Source organism: Pyrgilauda ruficollis, unplaced genomic scaffold (genome assembly GCF_017590135.1).
Source record: "Pyrgilauda ruficollis isolate IOZ18807 unplaced genomic scaffold, ASM1759013v1 scaffold59, whole genome shotgun sequence".
Lineage (NCBI taxonomy): Eukaryota > Metazoa > Chordata > Aves > Passeriformes > Passeridae > Pyrgilauda > Pyrgilauda ruficollis.
In genome coordinates, this window is record NW_024527599.1 from 761,353 (window position 1) to 774,485 (window position 13,133).

General features: G+C 44.7%; 1 protein-coding gene across 1 annotated transcript in view; it reads left to right on the forward strand.

Moving 5' to 3' along the window:
• NF1 (neurofibromin 1) overlaps nt 1-13,133 on the forward strand; it is a 78,344-nt gene that overhangs the window by 28,244 nt on the left and 36,967 nt on the right. Inside the window, exons 26-37 of the mRNA XM_041482724.1 lie at nt 30-146; nt 1,184-1,365; nt 1,438-1,649; nt 2,235-2,396; nt 3,067-3,170; nt 3,739-3,874; nt 6,852-6,914; nt 8,705-8,863; nt 9,730-9,827; nt 9,947-10,093; nt 10,599-10,745; nt 11,087-11,197. Coding sequence (XP_041338658.1) covers nt 30-146; nt 1,184-1,365; nt 1,438-1,649; nt 2,235-2,396; nt 3,067-3,170; nt 3,739-3,874; nt 6,852-6,914; nt 8,705-8,863; nt 9,730-9,827; nt 9,947-10,093; nt 10,599-10,745; nt 11,087-11,197 — 1,638 coding nt within the window. The remainder of the gene's footprint in view (nt 1-29; nt 147-1,183; nt 1,366-1,437; nt 1,650-2,234; nt 2,397-3,066; nt 3,171-3,738; nt 3,875-6,851; nt 6,915-8,704; nt 8,864-9,729; nt 9,828-9,946; nt 10,094-10,598; nt 10,746-11,086; nt 11,198-13,133) is intronic.

The window sequence follows — 13,133 nt, forward strand, 5'->3', positions numbered from 1 at the left end:
ACTTATATTTGTTAAATTTTATTTTTCAGAGATCTGGACCAGGCGAGTATGGAAGCAGTGGTCTCTCTTCTTGCTGGGCTTCCACTCCAGCCTGAAGAAGGAGATGGTGTTGAGTTGATGGAAGCAAAATCTCAATTATTTCTCAAGTAAATAGTGACTTTTAACTGTTTCTCTATACAATCACTCTGAAGAGAAGCCCTATATGACCTTTATTACAAACTGCTTTTCTTCCAGCAGAAGTGATTTTATTATCCCAAGAGGAATTACTCCTTCTCTGGCCCATTTCAAAATCTTTGCTTTGTAGGTTTATGGAAACATTCTCATTTAAAAATAATTAGAAAATTTGGCTTTGTTTCTGCTTAATGCAGATGTGTGTTTTCAGTCATGGCAAGGATTAGCTCAATTTGAGACTGTATTTTTTATTTTTATCCATGAAACTTAAACTCTCTTTGAAGGCATTTGTTGATAGTGTTGAGGAGAATGGGCACACCAGGTTTGGGACAAAGGGAGGTTTTTGGAGCACAGTTAAGGTTTGGGCTGTGCCATAAGGAGGCACCTCAGGGTGGGGGTGAGGTTTGGGGGGGGGTTTGTTGTGTGATTGCTGCTGTGGGTGAGGATTTGGGAGCTTTGTTGTGTGTTTGGTTGCCATGGGTGAGGCTTTGGGAGGTTTGTTGTTATGTGTTGGCTGCCATGGGTGAGGTTTCAGGGGGTTGTTGTGCGTTGGCTGCCGTGGGTGAGGTTCTGGGAGCTGTGTTGTTGTGTGTTGGCTCCCATGGGTGAGGTTTCAGGGGGTTGTTGTTAAGTGTTGGCTCCCCAGGGTGAGGTTTCAGGGGGTTGTTGTTATGTGTTGGCTGCCGTGGGTGAGGTTTCAGGCGGTTGTTGTTAAGTGTTGGCTCCCCAGGGTGAGGTTTCAGGGGCTTGTTGTTATGTGTTGGCTGCCGTGGGGGAGGTTTCAGGCGGTTGTTGTGCGTTGGCTGCCGTGGGTGAGGGTTCAGGCGGTTGTTGTTAAGTGTTGACTCCCCCGGGGGAGGTTTCAGGGGGTTGTTGTTAAGTGTTGACTCCCCCGGGTGAGGTTTCAGGGGATTGTTGTGCATTGGCTCCCCAGGGTGAGGTTTCAGGCGGTTGTTGTGCGTTGGCCGCCGTGTCAGGGCGCGTGTGACCACAGGGCCTGTCCTGTCCCCAGGTACTTCACGCTGTTCATGAACCTGCTGAACGACTGCAGCGAGGCGGAGGAGGACGGCGCGGCGGCGGGCGGGCGCAAGCGCGGCATGTCGCGCAGGCTGGCGTCGCTGCGGCACTGCACCGTGCTGGCCATGTCCAACCTGCTCAACGCCAACGTGGACAGCGGCCTCATGCACTCCATAGGTAACGCCCCGCCCGCCCGGCGCCTGCCCCTGCCCCTGCATCCTCTTACTGCTGCTGCCTTCTCTCCGTCAGGCTTGGGCTATCACAAAGACCTCCAGACCAGAGCCACGTTCATGGAAGTCCTCACCAAAATCCTGCAGCAGGGGACAGAGTTTGATACCTTGGCAGAAACAGTGCTGGCAGATCGATTTGAGAGATTGGTGGAGCTGGTTACAATGATGGGTGATCAGGGGGAGCTTCCTATTGCTATGGCTTTAGCCAATGTGGTGCCTTGTTCTCAGTGGGTAAGTTGATTTTGTTTCCTACATTTTGTTAAAATTATAAGACTTGAAATAAAATGGCAACAACAGTCTGGTACAGAGACAATAGAGCTGCTGCTGACAATAGCTAGCCTTTCTTTGTATGTTCTTAAAAATGTACTGAATCTAAGTTCAGATCTTGGTGATAAACTGCATTTTAGTTCATGTCTAGGAACCATTTTATATACAGTTATTATACTTAATGCATCTGGGCTGGTTATTTATTACAGGTGGTGTGTGCTGTGATGCAGACACACAGAATTGTATTTGCTCTCCTAGGTTTTAGCAAGATGAGTTGGGCTTTGTTATACAGCAGAGTAACTGCTTGTCTGTCTGGATAACCATTATGAACTTGTAAGACTGGATATCCTAAGGCAGGATTTTAGACAAGCAGTAGCATAGGAAACGTTTGCAGAGAGATTGTTTTTGTGTAATTTGATATTTACCTGCCAGAGCCCATAGCAGACGTAAAGCTTTATTGCAAACTGCTCGGTGGTTTTGTCACAGTACTGGGGTTTCATACTTGCCTTGGCTCCCTGAGTCAGATTAACTCTTCCTCCTCCCTTTAAGGATGAGCTGGCTCGTGTCCTGGTCACACTCTTTGATTCCCGGCACCTGCTCTACCAGCTCCTCTGGAATATGTTCTCAAAGGAGGTCGAGTTGGCAGACTCCATGCAGACACTCTTCAGAGGAAACAGTTTAGCCAGTAAAATAATGACTTTCTGTTTTAAGGTACATCATCTCTTTTTTTTTTCCTCTGGTACAGATCTCTTCAATAGCAGGAAAAGTTTAGTGATAAGAAAATATAAAGCTGCTTGTCTGTGGGTTAAGCACTTGAGTAATGGCATTAGATGAAAGCCATACAGAGTTGCCTTTGGATCTCACTTTGAGTTAGTCTCAGCTCTCACATCTGTTAAGTTTTCTTTTTGTGTTTTAGCATTTCATGAACTGTTCCTGTAGAACACTTACGCTCAGGCCCTTAAAAAGTAGGTATCCCTCTGGCACTAAACTTTAGCCTTCCTGACTAGTTCAATTGTATGAGTGATTCTGGGCCAGTGCCAGCTTGAGGACTGTTCCTGGTAAATTCTGAGCTCTTGTTTGTGCTCCCATTTCAGCTTAAAAAGTTGTGTACAAACAGAGGTGAAGTGTGGAGTCAGTGCTCTGAGAAAGAATGTCTGCTTCTTAGCACGTTTATTTTCCTTAATTGGAAATTAATTAAAATACCTGTAGAAATTGATCTTGGTTGTGTTCCAGAGGTGAGACTATAATATAAAACCTGAGTTTTACAGGAATTTTGGTCTGTCTTGGCATAAGCCAGTGTTTTCAGGCTGTTGAAAGCTTCCAGAACTTTGCAGCATTCCTGTGTCAGTGTGGGCTCTGTCCTTGTTTCCCCTGCACACAGGTCTATGGTGCTACATATTTGCAGAAGCTGTTGGAACCTTTGCTGCGGACTGTGATCACATCCCCGGAGTGGCAGCACGTCAGCTTTGAGGTGGATCCAACAAGGTTTGAGATTCAGGGCGAGCAGCAAATGTATTTATTTGTAAACATGATTCCCACTCATTGTCTCTAATAGGATTCCTTTTTCCTTGTTGCAGATATTTTTCTCGTGGTGTCATACTGTTGTACCTCTCACTTTTCCAGACACATTAATTGTCTCTGCAGCCCTCTTGCTCTGTTGTTTTAAATTATTTCTAACTCTTAGAAAAATCAAAACTATTCATCTCTAAAGTAGCTAATCCAAAGATAGGCCTTCTAATGAATGCTTTAACCATCAACTGTGTCTGCCTTAAAATTCCTTTGAGATTAACCATCATGGACTGAGTGCAGAATTATCAGTTGGAATTGTGCATGCATGTGCTTGTATGAAATGGTCTGAGAGAATCCCACCTACAGCTCTCTGTTCATTACTGAGTTTTACATGGCCTTTTATTTGTACCTTATGTGGTTTAAAAACATGATGGAAACTTTTGTGTTTCCATAAGAACAAGGGGAAATGAGGCCCTTACCAAGGATGTAAGTGCAGCTTGTGTTGTGTTTGATTGCTGGTCATACATGTGTGGGTCTGTTTCAGGCTGGAGCCCACAGAAAGCCTTGAAGAGAACCAGCGGAGTCTCTTGCAAATGACAGACAAGTTTTTTCAGGCAATCATTAATTCCTCCTCGGAGTTCCCACCCCAGCTGCGCAGTGTGTGCCATTGTTTATACCAGGTATGCCTGCAGTGGTTGCCTGCCCCTAAGCTTTGGGGTTGGTTTGTGAAATTCCAGCAGTTTGGAGCTTGGTGCTGCACACAGGGGGCATCTCTAAAGGCTCTTCTCAGATGTTTGATAAGGAACACCAGTCTGAACGTTGGGGCTAAGTGGTGTTTTAAGGCTTGTGTTTGCAATCAGGAGGTGACTGAAGGTACCCAAGTCCCTGACCTCCATCCCCAGCTCCTCTGCTGTGTCCTGTGGCTGCTGAGCCCAGTGTCCTGCTGGATCTCCTTGTGTGTTTCTGATGGATTCAGCTGCTGCTGAAAATCTGAGTAGGAGTTCCCTCGGGGCTCACTGGGAATCCAATTTCCAGTCCACTTGGAGGACTGTCACAGCAGTGCTGTGCCTGGTGGAATATTGGAGCTGTGGTCTCAGTGAGGTGCTCTGGAGGAGCTACTTTGCCCTTTCAGCCATAGTCTGCATTCAGGTCTAAAGCAAAGCCAAGCAATGGATTTTCTGACCTGTGTGAACTAATGATGAGTAACAAAAATCCCGTCACATTTGCACAGGGGGTGCTGGGGTGATCAGGGCAACTGCTGCAATCCCCAGAGCTTGGGAGTGACAACAGGGAATGTGTGTTGGGGCTGTTGTGGTCTGGGTTGTTCCTTTGAGCCCTTGCACTGAAGCAGGTGTGCAGATGCTGAGCCTTGTTCCTGCTTGACAGCTCTGTAAAAGCCTCTGGAGGCTTTTGGTTTCTCTTCCTGACAGTGGCTGTGTTTGGGTCAGTGGCAGAGTGACTTGGGGGTTTTTTGATGTGTTTGGGTTTTGTAATCAGGAAGGGAAGTGGGCAGATTGGTCTTCTTCATGGCCACAGTGTCACAGACATCAACTAGAAGAATATTTGAGTGTTACTGAAAATACCACACACAGCCTTGGTTGTTCTTCTGTTATTGGAAGTTGCATTCTCCTACACCTCATCCCAGAACTGGGTTTATATGCTGTTTCCAGCATGTGTCAGATTATTGCCATTTCAGTGGTCCATTGGTAGCAACTATTTTTGTGCAAACCGTTGGTAATTCCTTCATGAAATGGAATTTTTAAAATGTGCTCACCAGCAGGCATTCCCAGAGATTCTTCTGCAGAAGCCTTTCCAAGTCTGTTGGCTTTATTCTTGCCTTTACTGTCTGTGGTAATAAGGGTAATTTGTTCCCAAAAGAGATTATTTACTGGCAGATATACAAGTGGTGTTAACTGATATTTAGCTTCAATATTTACTACTTTAACTGTTCCTAGTAACACCTAGATTTCTTTACAAGTGTTTGACTAACACTATTTGTGATGAGCATTCTTTACTTAAAATTTCAGTGAGTTTTGAAGAGTGTGGCCTTTATCTGAAAGAAAGTACAACCAAGATCTGATTTGGGGGCATTAATCCATTTTTATTGTAAGAAGCAAATAGGTGATTTTTATAAGATAACTTCCCTTTTAAAAAGGTGAATGTGTTCCATCCCAAGCACTAGTGTGAGACTAAATTATACCAAGTTTTATGGTGGTTTTTTCATGCTTAGAGTTTTAAAATAACTGCGTGCAAAGAATGCTCACCAGATGTGTTCTGTAAATGATTAGTAGCTAGTTTTAATCACTGTAGCAACCTCACAGAAGCGGTGTCTTTAGCTGGATATTGGTGTCTTTGCTGGCTGGTGTTTCTGTTTGGGAGCAGAGCCCAGTGAGTGTTTTCCTTTGGAAACATCAATAACTGGCTGCTGGGACAGATTCACCTGGCTCCTTACAGGTAATGTCCGTTCAGGAGTGTGATGTGAGAGCAGGCATGCTCGCAGGAACTCCTGCAGAGGATCTGTGCTGGCCCTTCCAGCAGATCCCCACAAACACACATGGGTTTTCTTGTGAAAGCAAGGTGGAAGTTTTCCTCTAGCTGCAGTATCCCAGTGAGTAGAGTGTGTGTACAACTGCTCCAGAAGCCACTCGTGGAAATTCCACAGGGAAAGTTGGCAGAGGTGCCACAGGTTAAATATTAATAGGTCCTGCACAGGTTTCAGTTCAGCTTGCTTAGCAGAGGGTTTTACTGGCTGCTTTGGCTTGGGGTGTTTGCTTTTCATCCTGTTCCATCCTGGACGTGTGGAAGCTCTCTGCCAGTGCCAGGGTGACCCTCGAGGGGTGGCTGAGTGCTGCAGGCTGGCTGGGACCCAGCCCTGGCTGCTGCTGGAGGCTGCCCAGGGCTGCCCAGCCCTGTCCCAGCTCCCGGGAGTGTTGGTGCGCCGCTGGCTGGGGAGAGAGCGCGAGGGGCTGGGGCTTTGCTCAGATGCTGCTGGAAGTAAAACAGAATTGGGGGCTTCTTGGTGGGTCCCTTTGCATCTCAGTGAAATGCAGAAATAAGCACAATCAAGTCAGATCTCTTGACTTGGAAATCTTGAATAAATTAACTGTAGACTATAGATTCTTTCTTCCTTTGTCCAGGGAGTGTTTTATGGTAGAGTTACCTCTCACAGAGTAATAATAACCCTGATGGTTCACAGGTCTAACCAAATTGAAGGACACACAGAGAAACATTGGGAAGATTTAAAACTCTAAATTTAATTTAAAAAGCAATATGTATTTCAAAGGTATAACACTACTATTTGTACTGTTAAAATTATTTGGGGATGGTAAAATACATTTGAAAGCTGAATACACCATTTAAGGCCCAAGATTGTGTACCATGAGCACACTGATGTGGTTTGACTTTTAATCTAGCCAGAAATAGTAGAAATGATTGAAATTCAACATTTGCTTGTTTTGTATTTAGTGCTTTGTAAATAAGATGTAATAAAACTGTGGAATAAAAACTTCATCATCAGTCTTTAGTTTATATATTTCATTTTCTGTTGGTTATGTTTGTTACATTTTACTGTGTAATTTATGTACAAGTCAACATTGGTTTTTTGTTGCTGTATGTAGTTGGTGCTGTGACTTGTTTGTGCTCATCTCTGTTCTGTAGGCAACTTGCCACTCTCTACTGAATAAAGCTACCGTAAAAGAAAAAAAGGAAAACAAAAAATCAGTAAGTTTGGAGACCTTTTTATTAGCCATTTCTTTCAAAGCACAACAGAAATCTTTTGCTGTTTGTTCAAAATATCTTCACTTCAGTCTGTTTGACCTCACTGTAAAATCATTCTACTAATTCTGGCACAAAATAGCTTTCATTTCAATTAACACTGGAATTCAGTTAGATTTAAAATATTCTCTGTGTGCCTATTTGAGTAAATGAGATATTTTTAACATTACTGCTTAGTATTTAATATTCTGACTCTTCTAGCCTTGCCACCATCTTCAAATTAAGAAATTGTGGAAGAAAAGTGTTTCCTTTGGTTTTGAGAAAAATCTGGGTCTGTTGAGCTGCTTTAACACTCTGGCAGATAACCTGAGCTTGCATCCTGGGCAAAGAACAATTAATATTTGTGGGGTACTCGAAAGAGGCTCGTGGGACTTGTTTCTGACATATTGTCTTCTGTTTGCTTTGTGATTAAGAGAGAAACCCCCAATTTTAGCACTTGTATTATTTCCTGAGAAAAGCAGATTTTCCATTTTAAGTAACTTGCTGTGTTAGGGTTTAGATCTGTGGGTTGCTCTAGAGCATTGTCTTTAAAAGTTCAGACTTACTCTTTTCTTTGGTAGTGACCTCAAAATATGAAGTATGAATCAACCAGAATGGAAATCTAGACTTTTATAAAGTACTGTTATTTTTGCTGTAACTGAGCAGAATAGTGATCACGTTTAAAATGCAAAAGTTGTGGGCAAACCAGTATTTTCCAGGGAAATACCAGTAATTGCATCACAAGGTAACTGACTGGAGTTGCTAATGAACCAAAGTGATTCTTGGTGTGTTTTGTACTAATGGCTTTGTCTGGTTTAAGCGTGATCTGAGATTGATCAGTTATGTTTTGAAGTATTTTACTAAACTGGGACTTGTTTGGAGGTATTTTTTATTTTAAACCATACAGGATAATATCAAGTTTGCTAATTTTATTCTGTGGAAGGGAAGACTCTGACTCCTTTGGATTAACCATCGTTACTCATTACAGTATATACACATGTTGAATATCTAAGAACTTTATTTTTGTCAGGAAGCTTTGTCTTTAACTTTTCAAAGTTAAATCACAGACATTCAAAGAGCAACTCTCCTCTTAGTAACACATACTTGACTTCCTAAAAGAAAAGAGATTTCTTCAGAATTATTTTTTCCTGGATGGCAAAGGGCAATATTTTAAATCTGCTCAGTGGTTTTATACAGTGCATGTGTAGGCAGAGGAGTGCACTGGCCACTCAGCTCTGGCTCCTTCTGTCCTGCTGTGGATAGATGATGGTTTTGAAGTGTATTTCTGCAAATAGCTCCTCCTCACAAATGGAAAATTACTCCTGAAGCTGTAAAGCACAGTGTTATTGCTGGAGAGGCTCGTGGCTCAGCTGTGCACTTACAAACACACAGATCAAAGACCCAGTAGGTGGAAGGTGTTCCCTGTGCTGGGGAGGGCAGTGCACACTGAGGCACCTTCGGGGTCCCTCCAGGGGCAAGGCCCTGTGTGGGGTCAGCTCTGAGACGTGGCCAGGAGCTCTGGGAGCCGTGTCCCTGCCAAGGGAGCTGTGCAGCAGCTGAGGGAGAGCCAGCTGCTGTCTGAGAGCCCCACTCCTTTCCCTCTTGTTCTGGTTCTCTGGGATGCAAGAGTCCCGCCGCGATGTGCCGCGCACGATCGGTGTGGGAAGAACGCTTTGGCTTGGCTTGCCGTGCGAGGCTTTTGTCAGCCCTTGCCCGTTGCTTAACGCAGCCTGTTGTGTGTAATTGTCCGTGCACAGGTGGTGAGCCAGCGCTTCCCCCAGAACAGCATCGGGGCCGTGGGCAGCGCCATGTTCCTGCGCTTCATCAACCCCGCCATCGTGTCCCCGTACGAGGCGGGCATCCTGGACAAGAAACCCCCGCCCCGCATCGAGCGCGGCCTCAAGCTCATGTCAAAGGTGAATCCACGCACGTGGCTGCCTGCCCCTGGGTTGTGTTCTGCCTGCCTCAGTACTGCTCCTTGGCCGCTGTGAGAAAATGGGGGGAACGTGGAGGTTTTTGTAGCAGCCGCCACGTTTATGGAAAGTGCGGTGTCTGTGCTGTGTTCGTGCTTCGTGGCACTGTTGGAGCTCTCAGCAGTGTAAGGATGGGGACGAACGCTTTGCCAAAAGGATGGATAAGAGAGTGGAATTCCAGCCCTTCACTTGAACTTCTCATTTGGAAACTAGCAGAGACCGATGTTCCTGTGAGCACAGTGAGGGTAGCAGCAGCCAGCATTTATCAAGCATTATCAGCCAGCATTTATCAGCATTTATGAACTTTATCAAGTTCATCCCACTGCTAAAGAAGGGATCTTTCCTGTCTTTTATCTTATTTGGCCATATTTCTTGTAAAAAAAAATTTAAAAGGTTTAATGAGGGCATACAAATTCTGTGGCCTGTGTATATTATCCATTGTAAACGTTGGGAAATTGTATTTTTCTTTAGATAAGGGTGTGCTACTGCTTTTACTTACCTGTCTTAAGTTCCAGGAGAAATACTTAATAACTTACTGGTGGTTTGAAAGATGATTCATTTTCCTAGTTTAAAGTGCATAAAAAAGTGAATTGGTTTTTAGTATTTAAAATTATGAGAAAAAATCCTTTGGAAGTGAGTGTATTTTAAATTACTTGACTTACTGGCTTTTTGTTGTGAAACCTCAAGACAGCAAGTGAAAATAAAGGGTTTCTGCCAGTTTAACTTCACTGGCAGAAATGTTTGCGTCAATTACTGTAACAGTTAGTACATTAAACCTCTGTGTGTCTCTGCCATGTTTTTCCCCGTAGATCCTTCAGAGTATTGCCAACCACGTGCTGTTTACCAAAGAGGAGCACATGCGGCCTTTCAATGACTTTGTGAAGAGCAATTTTGACGCGGCGCGAAGGTACGGCCTGGGGACGGCGCACGGGTCCTGCTGTGTGCAGGGAGAGCTGCGTGTGCCCTGCAGGCCAGCCCCTCACTGTCCCTGCCACGCTGATGTTTGTTCCTGCCTGGGAATTGCAGGTTTTTCCTCGACATCGCGTCCGACTGCCCGGCCAGCGACACCGTCAACCACAGCCTGTCCTTCATCAGCGACGGCAACGTGCTGGCGCTGCACCGCCTGCTCTGGAACAACCAGGAGAAAATCGGCCAGTACCTGTCCAGCAACAGGTGAGCCTGCAGCCCCGCAGGAGGTGTGTGCTGAGGGGACAGCTCTCAGAGTCCTGGAATGGCTTGAGTTGGAAGAGCCATAAAGCTCATCCCATGCCAGCCCCTGCCGTGGGCAGGGACACCTTCCACTGTCCCAGGATGATCCATGCCCTGTCCAGCCTGCCCTGGGACACTTCCAGGGATGGGGCAACCACAGCTTCTCTGGGAACCTGTGCCAGGGGCCTCCCTGCCCTCACAGGGAAGGATTTCTTCCTAATATCCAATCTAACTCTCCCCTCCTTCAGCTAAAAGCTGTTAATATTTGGAAATAGTCTCTTCTGTTGCTTTTGTTATTACTGAGAGGAATATCAGTCATCATTTAGAATCATGAAGAAATCATGAGAAATCATGAAGATTTCTCATAATTACTTTAAAAAGGAAAATCCAGCTTGTTCCAGCTGAGGAAAGGTAGTGGGAGTTGCTGAGTAAAGAAGGAGTTTCCTGACAAAGAACATGTTGTTTGTAGGGACCACAAGGCTGTTGGACGACGACCTTTCGACAAGATGGCAACGCTTCTTGCCTACCTGGGGCCTCCTGAGCACAAACCTGTGGCAGACACACATTGGTCCAGCTTAAATCTCACTAGTTCCAAGTTTGAAGAGTTTATGACGAGGTAATGAGATTATTGTGGTGGGGACACACAGTGTGGGTTTCTGGACTTTGTCATGCGAGGATATGTCAGTCGTTCTTAAGACTCTCTGCTATCAAGACTTGTTGTTTTAAAGGAGAGTTTAAAATGTTGAGTCTACACAAACCTTTTAGGTTTCTGAGTAGATTTTAATTAAAAAAACTAAACTGAGTTTGAGAAATGGTGGTAACATGTGATTTAAGGAAGGTTCAAGATTGTGTAAACTTAATACTTTTGTTCAGAGATGAAAGTAAAGAGGGTTTGGGATTTTAAATATTTGTTTGAAAGGCAGTTGTGAAAATTGATGTCAATGTATTGCTTTTTAGGCATCAGGTACATGAGAAAGAGGAGTTCAAAGCACTGAAAACATTAAATATTTTCTACCAAGCTGGGACATCCAAAGTTGGCAATCCTGTTTTCTACTACATCGCTCGGCGGTAAGAAACCTTTCACCTTCCCAGTCTGAAATGAACCTGTCAGTCAAAGGTATCAATTGTATGTCTTGGTAACAAACAGGAGTCTGAAAATAGCTTATTTGTTAATACTTGCTGACAGTATTTTGGAGTTGTTTCCTAAACCGAGATTGTAATTTCAAAGTAATTACACTCACGACAGGAGTCATTCCTGGAGGAGTTAGGGGAGATCCCTGTGCTCACCCCCAGGTGTGGTCAGAGGCACCTCTGAGGACTGGATGAGCTGCTGGAGCTGCTCTGTGTGCTCAGGTGCTGCTGGTGAGGGTGTGCTCCAGCACTGGGGAGGCTGGTTTGGCTTGGGGGGCCGTGGAGTGCTGCCAGGGCTGGGATTTCTCCAGTCCTGGCATCAGCAGGCACTTTGGGGTGCTGGCACAGCCCCTGGGGTGTTCATGGTCTGGTCACTGCTGGTGCATTCTGTGCCCCTGGGAGCACAGCCCTGCCTGGGCTGCTGGGCTTGCTCTGTGGTTTGTGCTGCCCGTGCTGGCAGTGCCACTGGGGGGACATTTCAGTGTTGTCATGAGAGGATGTCATCAGTGGTGATCCTTTGGATGGACTGAAAGCATACAAGATGAGGAGCACCACTTACCTTCTGTTTTGGTTTTCTGTCTTCAAAAGCCACACAACAGTCCATGAAACCTGCAGGTGTGCTGACAGAAGGGGCTGGCTCGAGGGCAGCCTGGATGCTTTTTCCCTCCTTTAATTTTTGTTTTTTTTAGCAAGATCCCTAATGTTTAATCCCCTTACATGCACAGAGTTAAAATCAAAGGCAGTCTTTTGAATTCTCTTTAAAAAACTGTGTTTGCTTGCCACATTTTTCTGCTCCATTTTGTTCCATTAGACACAATCTTATTTCATGTCAAGTCAAACAAAATGCCTGCATTGTTATCCTGCCTTGTTCAGACAAGAAATTAGGCATACAAATGCAGAGAGTAGTGATAACCCATCTTAAAAAGTGACTATGCCTGGCAGTGATCCGAGGCATCCTTATGTATTCTGTGCAGACCTGACATGCAGTGTTTCCTTGTTTGCAGAGCAAGAAATGGTTATTTCATCTGCAGAGAAAGAATTTCTGGAAGTAAATCAAGATAAAATTTTGCACCACATGGTTGCTAGGCCTAGCTCACCTCCCTCTTCTTTAAAAGCAGAAAAATTAATTTATCCAAAGATGCCTCACTGGGCAAAACTGTCATAGTCCAGTCAGCCAAGCATTCCTGCCTTCAGAGAGGGTGGGCAGGAGCAGACTTCTGAATGTTTTATCCAGGTATGGAATATTAATGAAAATAGTGTTGTTCTGCAACATGGGCCTTGCTGCTAGGTGAGTTATTACCATTGTCTTCAGCAGCTGCACAATTCAGGAATCCTGGCAGGGCTGCCTTTCAAAGCAGCAGGAAGAGCTTCGCTCTGGGGTGATGCTCTGGCATCATCTCTTCTCCCAGGGATGTGGCTAAGTGGAGCTTATTTGGGGTGTTTGTCTTCTGGTTCTGAGCCAGGTGTTGTGTTTTCAAGGTGTGAAATGTGGAAGAATTGTTTAGATTGGAGCTGCCAGGCTGTTTGAGGGCTTGTGGCAAGCTGGGGTTTTTTGGGGCTGCTTTTTTTTGATTTTTTTTTTTTTTAATAGTGGAAGATCTTGTTGCTAAGGCATTGTTGAGTCATTTTAGTGATATATCTGGATCAGTTTATGTCCTTCTTGTGCTGTGAAATTTAATTCCTTCTGTCATCTATCTTCACATTTTGTTTCCTGGGCAACAACCCAGCTTCTGGAGCCAGTGCTCTTCTGTTTTTAATCCCTATCCAGTTACAAAATGATCCATAAATCAATGAGTATTGATCCTGAACTACTGCCATTAGGCTTTAAGGCTGATCCCAATCTAATTAATAGGAATAAAACCTCTGAGTTATT